Source organism: Anopheles coluzzii, chromosome 2 (genome assembly GCF_943734685.1).
Source record: "Anopheles coluzzii chromosome 2, AcolN3, whole genome shotgun sequence".
Classification (NCBI taxonomy): Eukaryota; Metazoa; Arthropoda; class Insecta; order Diptera; family Culicidae; genus Anopheles; species Anopheles coluzzii.
The window spans coordinates 1,500,001-1,512,653 of record NC_064670.1 but is presented as its reverse complement, the minus strand read 5'-3'; the positions used below and the strand labels follow the sequence as shown (position 1 = coordinate 1,512,653).

Genomic DNA, 12,653 nt, shown 5'->3' with positions numbered 1-12,653 from the left:
CGCTGTGAATGTCAACCGAGCGGAGATTTTCTTTTAGATTACGTGATATATAGATCCTATCTATACGTGAAGCAGAGTTTGAAGTAATGTAAGTAAATTCTGGATCGTTTTTTAACAAATTCCAAGTATCTACTAAATTCAAATTATCAATTGCATTACGTAATGCTGGGCTATAGTTCGAGGTTCCAAGTGCATCTTTTTTATCAATAATGCAGTTGAAATCTCCTACAATAATTATATTTTCAACGGGATGTCTTAAGTGATATGCTAACGACTGTTGAAAGAAACGTTCTCTTTGTATTCTGTTTTGGCTACCAGATGGTGCGTAGATATTAATTAGTTTTGTTCTGCCAAAGCATAGGGATATAATTCTCCCGTCTAAACTTTTTTCTACATGGGTAAATGAAATGTCTTGCTTCAAAGCTATTGCAGTCCCTCTTTGTCGTTCATCTATGTTTGTTATTAATTCATAGCCTTGAATTATTTCCAATGACGAATCATTGACCTCTTGCATGCATATTATATCTAAATCTAGCTTTTTTACTGTGGCTATAAGAGCGTCTGTTTTGGTTGTGTTAGATATATTGCAGATATTGATACTTCCTATACGATAGGATTTTTTGAATTCTGTTATGTTTGAATGTGTAGTGGTGTTGGCCATTTCGAAATTATCTTTTACTTTGCGATGTGTCGAATCGTTTTTTTTTTTCAGCTGTGTTAGTAATTATAATTTATCGAGATTGTCTCCTACCTTTTGTAATTTTGTCTTCAGCCGATTTCGTATACCTCGTTCGCCATCGTTTCGATTCTACCGTTATAAAGTCAGTCAGTTTTTTTTCAGCTTGTCTTTTCACCGAAGGCGATCGTGACCTGTACCCCTTATTGGTCTCCAAATTAACCGCTGTCTCTGTGACGGTGCTGTTATCGTTCGTCATTGCATCAGTTTGTTTTATTGGTATAAATTTCAGTCCCGATGTCCCCGGTTGAGGTTGTGGTGGTTGTTCCACTGGGATTGTATTCGTCGTAGTTGTTGTATTTAGTGTATTTTGTTTCTGTTGGATCCCACTCGTCGTTACGTCTGCGTACGATTTTAGCCTATCCATTAGGTTTGTTTTTTGGCTGTTGAGCTTTCTGTTGCTCAAACAGGTCATTCCGTGGTGTACGGGATGATCGCATTTGCGACATGTGTGCTGCTGTCCTCTATGGGTAGCGAGAGTTGTTTCACCGTTGATATGGATATAAGATGGTATTTGTTTCTTGATTACCATCCTAACGTAGCGATATCCGTTCGGAATACCGGCACATGCGAAGGCGTCGCTCCACACACCTTCGGTAACGCAGATAACGTCTCCGTATCTCTGCATGTGGTTTTTTATGTGTGTGTTTGTAACTTGCGCTGAAGCGTCGTGAATCTTCACGATCGTTGACCCATCGTCCATAGTAATTGGTATGGGATATTCCACACCTTTACACTGAATAGTGTGTTTGCCATCGTTCTTTTCTACGATGTCCAAGGCAATACTTTGCTCCTTGATGTCTACGTGACATGAAACGGACGACGTCCGGAGGTGAATTCTGTTCACCTGTATCATCGAAATTCCAAGTTTCCCGGTTATGAAGTCAATCACTTCATTAGTTGTTGGCTTGTTTGGGACATGAGAAAAGTCCAACTTGATGCTGGATTGTCCCGTTGCCGACATGGTGCCGGTCTGCCACACGCTAGTATTTTTAACGCACACTTGTCTTTAGTTTTTTTTGTTTTGCTGAGCACTCTGCATCTACGTCTGTACTGCTCGAGCTCTAGAACCGAACTGATTCCTCCGGTTCACAATTTGAAATGGAATCAAGCGAGTGGAAAAATGGACATTGTCGCATAAAGTGGAGCTAAATGGACTGATTTCGCATTCTTTGAATAGCGGGAAAGAATTTTAGCCCGAAAAACGCTTTCCCCAAAACGGTGACCCGCCGGTGGGCTCGGGTTGAGCTTGTGTGGGTCTGTGCAAACCGTATTGTGCGATAAAATCATAATCGATGTCATAAAATATCGCGTGCCTTCATGCCAAATCGAATCGAAGTGAAGCGATGTGAGAACCGATTGATTGATGGGCATGGATGGTCACGGGCCGTTTTTGTTTGTGCGTCGTGCAGTGCCCTATGTGACGGCGGTGGGTTTTACCAGTACAAAGTGCATATGTTGTTTGTGTGCTGCCACAACATCCATCCATCCGTGGTGTAAAGGTACCGAACCTGTGCGCCCGCACTATGCAATGCTTCATATCACTTCGCCACAGAAAAGGTTGATGTAAACGACGGACGTGGTACCTTCGGTCGGAAGGGTGCAATGTGATAAGAAACTACGAACCACAAGTAAGCAGGCAAGCTATTCTAATAAATCAACATGAGTTGCTTAGAATGTTCCATTTGGTGGTGGTAGTGGTGGTGTTTGTATCATGCTTGGTTCCCATGGTCTCGGTCCTATGCTCCAGCTGAAGGAGCGACGGGTCGAGAAAGAATGAGTTGTGATAAAAGTGTTTTACGCTATGAAGTTTGATTTATTTTTTGCTGCTGGAGTAGAAACCACCGACCAACCACCAAACCCCGTGTTGTCCAAAGGTTACACAGCACAGTGGACAAAGCAAGTGCGCTGGTTATCAGTAACGGCAGGACGGGAATTACTTTACCACGAACGAGTGATTCCGTCAGTGAAGTCGGCAAAGTTCCTTCCGCAGCCGGCAGGAACTCCCCCGGGAGTTTGGGTAACAGTTTGCTCGAAAAGTCAGCGCTGGGTAAGTTTTAAGTGAACCGAAAAAAGCAACAACAGAAACAAAGTGTTCCGCCCCCGTTGGCCGCTATCCTCGACGCCCTTCCCTGTTGTAAAGCAAAATTTGCAGCCAGTTGCACTAGAAGAAAAGTTTATTATGATAATCATTTGTAGAAGTGATTAAATTTCCTTCCTTGGATCGTACAGTGAAAAATCGTTCCGAGAGTGGTGTTGGTAAACGGTGGTGCACCATGACGAGGACGTGTTGTGGGTGTGGATGTGTGTGTGTGTGTGTGTGTGACTATGGTGTCTCGGTGTTGGCCCGCAGTCAAATAGTTTGTGAAAATGAGAAACTGCTCGACGCTTTTGGTACGCCGGGTACGCTTAACCGAAAGCACTCGTTCCACTCGCGCTGAGCTATAATCTTCCGGTTCCTTCATCATCTCTCGCCGAGAAGCTACCGGGGCTTTTTGTTGTTCTGGTGTTGCTTCAACCATGCCAGCTCATCTTGCAGCGAAGGAAAGTTTCGTTTTGGGAGTGTCTTTTTTGTGCGCTGTACGGTTGAGTGTTTTTGTTCTTCGATGTTGGGGCCACTCCTTTAGCTTCCACCCAAGAACCAAGCAGGAGCGCGCAAGTGGTTGCGCGGACCATCGAAAACCACATCCCACAGTCAGTGTCGGAAGTTTGGCGTCAACTCAACAGGAACCTCATGAGCAGTAATTTGTTACATTCGGTGTCTCGTGCCCCGCTTTCGCCACAGTTGTGTGGCCTGTGGATGCCATCATGGTCAGGCGAAGGCAACACGGCTCTTGCGATTTTTGGGTGGCCGGTTCGCTCGTTCGGCCATCTCGAGCTCGACCGTCGGTCGACGGTACTGCATTTCCTCGCGGGCATCATCATCGGAGTAGTTGTCGTCGAAATCGTCGTCCACTTGGTAGGCAAAGTTGGTGCGACCTCCGGCGCCGAGCCCGTTGTTGGATGATTGGCGTCCACCGCCATTGTTGTTGGCACTGCTGCGCTTCCGATTGGCGCCTCCACCGCCCATCTGGCCGTTGTAGGACCGCGAGCCGGGAGATGGTTGCTGGCCGGGCGGTTCGTCCGGATACCAAAGATCTCCGGCCGAATCGTACGGATTCTGGCCCCGGATGATCGATTTGCGGATCTTGCGCTGTTCGGCCATCGATTTACGGCGTGTATCGAGCACGTTGAGTGTTTTCCGGCTGAGCGTAAGCCGATGGCCAAGGTCCAGTTCGCCCTCCTTGTAGTAGTTGCGCTTGAAGTTAGCCTCCAGGTTGCTCCAGTCCTGCTTGTTTTTGTGCTGGTAGAGAATGCGATGGATCGTGTCGCGACGTCCAATAGCTTTCTGCTCGTCCTCTAGATCTTCCTCGTCCCACTGCGGTTTGGGGCGCTGCAGTCGACGTGCAATTTCGACCGCATTCTCGCGCAGTTCCGCATCGAGTGACATATCCTTAGCCTTCTTCGAACAGTACCAGTTCAGCTCAGTGGAGGCAAGAATCTGGGAGATGGTACCGAACCGATGCATCAGCATGGCCACAAACTGAATGATGAGAATCAAACCGAAGAACATCACAAACACCAAACCGATCGGTTCGAGCTCCAGGTACTCGCGCCGGATCATGATCTCGACCGTGCTTTCGTCGAAGCTGATCTTGTTCTTCACGTTGAACCACCACTCGATGTGTAGCTCCTGTTTTTTCAGCTGCAGCAGAAAGATCACCAGCACAAACAGTGCGTTCGCCATGACGAAGGCAAACACGGCCAGATCGCGTAGACCTTTGAGCTGTGACTTCATCTCTTCCTTCTGCTTTTCCGACAGATCGAGCGGCTTCAGATACTTCTCGATCAGCTCGATCCAGAATTGCTCCTCCGAGGCGGAGATCGTCTCAGTGTCGCCGTTTTTCAAATCCACGTCGTACAACCAATCCGGCAGATAGTTAATCTGCTTCTCGGGCTGTGGGAGTGCACAAAAAAAAAATGGAATATGATAAGTTACATTCATCCGGTTGACTGGTGTGCGTGCTGTAGTCAACGTGTACCTCTTCGAGGGAATCATTTTTCACCGTCTGGATCGGGGAGGCGGCGCCCGAGGTGGAGGATGGCGAGGATGGGCCCCGGTTACCTTCCGGACGATGCATATCGAGACTACCGATGTCATCATCTTCGTCGTCTGATCTCATTACGCTGACGTTGCCGGTTAATTTCCTGAAAAAATAAACACAAATTCACGTTCCTGTATGGCACATGGGGAGGGCGAGCTCTTGGAACACGGACGGAGGGAGCGCGTAGCGGTGGCAAGCAATAACACCGCGAGGGGTTAAGGGATGCGGAAAATCGCAACTCTGCTGATGCGCTCCGGGAAGCATAAGGTAAGATTCGCTTCACGGCAAATGGCTCTTCAGGAGCTCACTTGGGGGACCGTACGGGGATGGTGCACGGGTGAATAGGATCATGTACAACCGGTGTCGTCGGTGGTGGGGAGGTTGGCCGTGGAAGAACCGATGGGATGGGATTTTAAAGACTTAGCGAAGCAATAGGAAGCACGTTACGCTGGATTGAAGCTGCCGTTTTGCCGTTGAAAAAGATGCAGAGAGTGAGAGAGTGAGACAGAGAAGCTTACCGCACCACTGTTCCAGCGGTTGGGCTGCAAATATATATATATATATATAGGAGAGAAGGTGCAAGAGGTACGATGGAGAGTGCAGGAGGGGTAGAGGAGGCCTGGCAACCGGGAAAGGACATCCGGTGGGTGATAAACGCAACGGCAACGACCGTGCGCCGTGTTTAGTGATGCGCGACGACACGGGAATTGCATTTAGGTAGAGTTTGTCCTTTTCCCTTGTAGCGGCCTCGAAGGGTGTGCATGAGCATGTCGCTGATGTTATTATCGCAGTGTTTGCAGGACCATTGAGGAAGCGTTGGGGGGAAACTACTTAAAATTATGTGCAAAATTGTAAACGCGAGCTTGGCAAAATCATCACCGACCAGCGTGCTAGCTCGGGCGCGTTCTTGTGTTCCGGCTTTCTTTTGCCAGTCACTCCCCGGGCACTTCAGCTCAAAGAGCAGGGGTTGTGATGGATACGGCAGGCCCGAAGAGCGAGTCGTTAGGACCGGAAAATAAGCGTGCAGTGATGCAACAACAGACGTCACCACCAGCCGTCGTCTCCGGTCGCGAAGCCCGAGCATGGGGAAGAAATTTTTCCTCAGTGACAACGATTGTGTAAACATTGTGAGCGTTTTCCCCTTATTCGGTTTGTATTTTTACAGAGCTGCCGGTAAATAAATGCAAATATGCACAAGCTCTTAACCTCACATTCAGCGCCCAGTGTGTGTGAGTGTGAAGGGTGCGAGAGTAGAAGTGAAATACGGTGAGAGCATAAAGTGTGCCCACCGCATGCCTTGGAGGATTGTGAAAACGGAATATAAATTGTGTTTTAATTTAATTGAAACTCATTTGCCCGAGGGCCAACCGCAAGCAAATGTGAGATGGAGCAGGGAACAAATTAATGGCAAACGTGGGAATGTACAAATTTCGATGTTCATACTTACATTTCCAGTGCCTTCATTTTTACACTTATTTCGCTGAGCGATGCCGCAATTTGTGCGATTTGCTCCTTTTCGGCGCTGGCCTTTGGGTGCGTACAGAGCAGACATCGGAACAGGCCATTGATGGAGATGTCAATGGAACCGTCCTCCTCCTTATCGGGCGAGCGGAGATAGCCCAATATTTTTTGCATCTTTCCTGCCGGGGCCGCTACCGGCGGTGGTGCCTTTTTCGCTGCATCAACGGGGTTTTCACGCGTTCCCCAGGACACATCGTTCATGTTGAATACGGAGTAGATCACGAGCAACATGTACATGGAGGGAATGGTGATGTAGTACACCAGGCCCGCCGGCAGTGCTTCCATTTCCTGTGGATGCAGCACACCGGTGATGACGATCTGCAGCGCGACGGCGAGAAAGAACACGGACGACGGCGCAAGTATACCGTCCTCCATCACCTGCACCACGATACCGACCAGCACGGCCATCATGACGAGCGAATAGATGGCCGAGATGAAGAAGGCCGCTATCAGTTGATACTTTTGCTTCATCCAGTAGCAGATGGCCATAAACCCGGCGAGCGGGACGCCGTTCCACAGGAAGGAGGTCCAAATGTCGATACGAAACACGGCCACCAGGGCACCCACCATCATGAGAAAGATCGTGCCCGGGCCGAGGATTGTGCCGAACATGAGCATGCACTGGTAGATGATGTACGGCATGGAGATGCTGTTGTTCGTCTTGACGACCCGTTTCGCATCCGCCAGCAGATCGAAGATGTTGGCAATGGTGGACGGAACCCAGCGACGGCGCTGGTTGTAGAACTCGTTAAACCCTTCCGGGGCGTGCGTATAAGCGTCCGAGGCGGCCGAATACTCGACGCGGAACTTTTGCTTCAACAACAGGGTGCACAGCCATCGATCCTCACCCTGATCGTACTGGACGTAGTGGCGTGCCTGGTCCGACTTGGTAGTGTACTTCTTCATGACGGAGTTTTCCATCAGGGCACGACCGCGGAAGAGCGAGAAACAACCGGGCGAACACAGCACGCAGCCAATCACGTGCTCGGTAGCCTTCTGCAGCCAATGTCCGATGGCGTACTCGAAGATCTGATACCAAACCATCGGTCCCGTGCCGACCGGATGAATGCGTCCACAGGCAGCACCCAGGTCCGGATCGACCTTCATTCGTCCGACAAGCAGGGAGACGGCGTTCGGTTGGAAATCAATGTCCCCGTCCAGTGCCAACAGGTAGGTGTTTTGGGCGATGACCATCTTTCGCTCGGGCGATGTGTTCAGCTGCATGATTCGGTAGCCGAGCAGGTAGTACATGTACATAACCTGTGACCAGCGCTTCTTGTGCCGGATCTTGTTTTTGTCCTTGAGGTGTGCAATCATTTTCGTCCTTCCCGGCAGTGTCCAGATCAATCGGCCACCGTATGGAGTGACGATCTTGGTGGGCGGATATACGCGCATCTTGGTTTTGTACACTTCCAGGGCCGCCTCTTCGATGTGGTTGATCAGCGTCTTTACGTAGGAATTGAGCGGTGAGGCATCGGCACTCTCACACTTGGATTTATCATTTACGAACGCGTCGTCGAAGAAAATGTGAGCTAAATTGAAGAGACGGAAGTTTGAGGTTGCATGCTTTAATGTAAGGTGCGTCGCTTTACTCACTTTCGAGATCGTAATAGTCAGGATCAATATCATCCTTGTTTGCTTGTATGTGTTTCATCGCCATCCGCCTGGCACACTGATCTTCATCCAGTCGTAGGATGGATTTCAAGAACTCCATCAGTTCCTCCTTGTTTTCGTGCCACATGGTCGCACAAATGAATATCTGCGGGATACGATCGTACGGTTTGATCTTGTCATCCTTTCCCTCGTGTGCCTTGGCATCGATTTCGTTCGCCTTTTCTGTATCTTTCACTTTAACCATATCCTGCAGATTGGATCACGGGAAACATTAGCAAGGTAGGCGTAAATGAATGATCCGCTGTACTTACAATTTTCTTAACGAAATCTTCCTGATCTTCCCGTCGGCGATTCATGGCAACGCTCTGGTCTATCAGTAGGCTGTTGTACATGGGTGTTACGAAAAGTTTCTCGGTCGATGCGTTTCGATCGCTCTTTGCCATCCACAGATGGCGGGTGATCCAGGTTTGCGAGAGCAGCCATAGCAACCAGAGCCAAGAAAACTCGTTGACAACGTAGTCGAAGAGGTAGTAGATCGGAGGCATACGGAAGAAGATGTAGTCAGGCAGGATATTGTCGAACGCACAGACATCCGCCTCTCGCAGACCACAGAACACCAGCAGCAGAGTAACTGTGACCGGTACCGCGAGATTGATCGGGAATGCCATGGAGAAGCTTTGAATCTGGATTTTGCACGCAAATTTGCTGAAGATGTAGCACAGATACGCACACAGGATATGTGTGACCGTGGTCCAGATGATGGCGTTGCTGGTGGGGAAAATTTCGTGTTCCTCCAGATCGGACGTGATGGACGAGAGGTCGGGAAACTTTTCGTTCAACACGGCTTCCATCTGGGAGGAAAAACACGAGGGGGAAAAGGCGGGGAGTTACCAAATGCGTGGGTTGATTGTTCAATTTAATGCCAATTAAACGGTATGAATTAATGAATGGAATCGTTTTATTACTTCGACACAACCGGGTCGGGATGATTATGGTGTAGGTTAGGTTGGTGTGGTGTTTGTACGTTTTGCAAGACTGTTTTTTGTGTGAACACATTGGACTGAGACACGCCCGTTGAAGCTTTGAAGTGGAGTGTGGCATATGCATTCATGTATGTTCGCTACCCCCGGGCCGCTTCGAATGCTCCAAGTAAATTCGTACAGTAAATGGGCGCCAACGGGGCATTGCCGACTGCCAGTGAGCAAATAATTTAATTTAATCTGCTCGCCAATCGGTTCACGGTGCAAACCATACCACGCTGTGGAGGGAGTGGATGAGTGATTTCATCCGCTTTGCGGATGTAAAGTACTCGTTCAACCAATTAATGTGATTGCCACTCCGCATTGCTGCGCGCTTGTTTGGAAAATGGAAATCGGTAACAGTGCAAAAAGAAAAACACACAACGGTCAAAAAAGGGGAGGATAATTGTGGTATATCAAATTGAAGTAAAGTTTTGTTTCACGTTCAAAGTTGTGGAAGTTTTGAATGCTGTTTGATATGGCTTCCCCGGTGCCACGTGCTTCTGGCAGGCTTGCGTCTCGTCGCTGTCTGCTCGCTGGTAAATGCGGTTGATTGCATTGGGGTTTTTTTGTAAGGTAGAACGCAAACAAACCGGTGAAAAAAGCGTATGCCAATTGGTAATAATTAAATAGGGTTTCATTAGTGGGGAATAATTTTCCACCAAACAGGGAAGTCGCTCGGCAGTTATTATGCATTCCTTCATGCCTTTCATGCCAAGTTGGAAGCCAAACAATCGTTATGCTCGTGTGCATTCCAGCACAACATACAGGTTGGTCAGCAAACAGAAGGCTTTAAACATTCCAAAGTGGAGTGCAAACAAAACACACAGGTTTTTACAACTATGTTGCTGGTTGAAGAGGCATAAAGAATGATAAATGCTGAATCATAGCATATTAAAGATGCTGCTCTATCGATTGAGTTGTGTTCAGCTTTTCAAATGGTAGTTTACGCCATTGATGTGCCAGATGAAGCTCATCGAAAAAAACAACAACACATTTTTGTAAATCGAAGCAACGATGATAAAGTCTTATCAAAATGTTTGCCATTTGACAGAAGAGATAGAGCATGTGGACGATGTTTTTACTTGGCCAATGCAATCGCTCGAAAAGATGAGAAAGAAACAGAACCTGCATAAAGCGAAAGAGAAAACAGGAAAATACAGCTAAACCTTGTGGCTAGCGCGTTTCTCGCTGATGTCTGTGGCCAATCGATCGTCACTTCAACCCAACCCGGCTTGGAGCGGTTATCGCGGAACGTGAAACGAGAACGCCAGAATCATCATCACAGCTGGATTAACGATTTATCTAACGCGCGCGAGCACATGGGAGCCTTGGCGGAAAGTGCACACGCGGGGGCGTGGAGGAGAGCGTGCTGGATTTTATGGCACAGCGGTTACGTCGACGTTCATGCCGGCGTACTGGTCGCGTAGGAAGGGATCCAAAATCCTTTCCAACACTCGCTGTCAGTGCTAATGGCGTATCTGATCCTTCGATTCCGTAGAAATAGTAATTTGCACGACTAGGAAAAACAATTGCAGCGGGTCGAAAGAAAGAGAGGAACGAGAGGAACAGATCGTCGTAATCCGACGAGCACCGTTGTAGTCACGTTCTGACCGAACGCAGAAAAAACAACAACCAAGAATGCAATATATTTTGAGGCAACAGAAGTGGGCAATTCCATCGTACTTTCTCTCTTTGCCAGCGAGTAGTTGGTTGCGTGGTCTGTTCTGGGTTTGCGGAGAAGGCGACGGTGCCTTGCGTGAACGATCATGGGCGCAGCGAGGTGGCCCTGAAAACAGATGCTCAATTACCTCGCGTACTGTGATGGTGTGATTACCCCAGCCACTATCAAACAGTCCGAAAAAATCGGTCACCGTTTGGCCGGAGAGATAGATGCAGGCCCCGAGAAATAGGAAGATTTTGTACGGCGCGATCAGTAGATACGTTTGGTACCGGTTGTCGGTTAATTTTTCGCGTATAGCAGCGAATGATGCGATTGGTCCTGTGGAAAGGAATAAAAAGCTCGTTTTACTTTGAATGTTTCTAGCAACTGGCTACGTGTGATTTGACGGAATACGTACGAAATAGACTTTTCTGCGATAAGTAATTCTCCCACCAGTGGCAGGATATGAGAAAGATGGATCCCGGGATGAACCACAGCTCAAACTGGTTACTGAGCAGTGGCCACACGACGTAACCGGTAAGCTGCGCACTGATCGCAAGCAGATCGAAGACGTACTTGAAGGCCAGCTTGGACTCTTTGTGCGAACGGGATAGCAGTCCACCGATGGCAGGCACTAGGCAGACACAGTTCGACAGCATCGCGGCCTTAACGACGTCCAGGTTGGGGTACACTAAAAACGTCAAAATTGCCAACCCAATCACGTGGAAGCTCTCCATAATCGTAACCATCAACAGCTGGCCCCAGGACGGTCGCGGGATGTTCTTGAAGAAGCAGATGCGTGCCGCCCGGATAAAGGTTCCGACCTCCGGCACGGCAAACGAGAACACAATCGCCCACATCCAGGCTACTCGCTGCTCGAGTGGAATGTACGCTTCGAACTGTTTGTCGGGCTCTGTAATAGCAAATCAATGGTGAACTTTGAATTGCAGATCGACATTGGCTTGGTTGTTCCGAACGATAGGCCCTATGATCGAGTTTTTATTGAATGAGCAGAATGATTTAATCAGTGCATATTTATTGAACACATTCCTGTGCCCATTCATTCAGCTCAACTGTCATTTGTTCGGATAATCATTCGAACGGAGCAGGGTACATTTTTCATTTAAAAATACCATTCCATCTCCCATCTCCCGAACAGGTGTAGACCGTTATCACTATTAAACGTGTGGCTCCCAGCGTCCGGAATCGAACACACAGAAACCGAAGCAAAGGAAGGTATTGAAGTTTACTCACGCCGCACGTCACAGTAACGATTCTTGGTCCCGTCCTTTACGTTGGACACCATCAGCAGGAAGGACATCTTGGCAAAGCACGCACTGGCCAGTATGACGAGAAACACAAAGATGTAGGTAAACACCTTCAGCCCTTTGATGAACACGAGCAGATACTCCCGGCTGGCGGCGGAACCGGATGTCTGCGGTACGGGCGGATCCTGGAACGAGTCCCATAGCTTGTTGTCCTGCTGCACTCTGGAAATTGGAACGAAACAGTTAGTGCCGCCACTATACCGACCCTAACGAGCATTCAGCCGAGGCGTTCGGGCTGGTCTCGATATATTGTTAATCAAAACATCAAACACAATTTAATTAGACTCCATCGGTGGTGATAAATTTAATGGCTTACAGGTTAGCGCACCGTCTCGCTCACTCACTATTTTCTGGTTCTCGATTGCTTACCCCTTTTGTGATAGCGGGCGAACAAGCAAACCCTCAGGAATGGTAGGGAAAGTAGGGCAAAGATGACCATACCTTGGGAATGCTTTGTAACAGCCACACTTACACAGCGAAACCTCTGCTGGCTGGTCGTTTGTGTGGCGTTGCGTAAACGATCCTGATTGCGATGAATGCGAACAATGGGTGGTGGCCGACGCTCCTGCAACGGACCAATGTCGGCACCATGCCAAACCGGAAGACACGACGACGATGCATCGCCAC

At 48.5% G+C, this 12,653-nt stretch overlaps 1 protein-coding gene across 1 annotated transcript in view; it reads right to left on the bottom strand.

Annotated features, from left to right (window-relative positions):
* Positions 1-2,895: 2,895 nt before the first annotated feature.
* LOC120951970 (chitin synthase chs-2-like) overlaps positions 2,896-12,653 on the bottom strand; it is a 13,200-nt gene continuing 3,442 nt past the window's right edge. Inside the window, exons 2-9 of the mRNA XM_040371002.2 lie at positions 11,953-12,188; positions 11,117-11,611; positions 10,847-11,037; positions 8,328-8,867; positions 7,999-8,263; positions 6,329-7,934; positions 4,819-4,984; positions 2,896-4,733 (exon numbers count right to left, since the gene is read on the bottom strand). Of these exons, the coding sequence (XP_040226936.2) occupies positions 3,549-4,733; positions 4,819-4,984; positions 6,329-7,934; positions 7,999-8,263; positions 8,328-8,867; positions 10,847-11,037; positions 11,117-11,611; positions 11,953-12,188 (4,684 nt within the window). The 3' untranslated portion in view covers positions 2,896-3,548. The remainder of the gene's footprint in view (positions 4,734-4,818; positions 4,985-6,328; positions 7,935-7,998; positions 8,264-8,327; positions 8,868-10,846; positions 11,038-11,116; positions 11,612-11,952; positions 12,189-12,653) is intronic.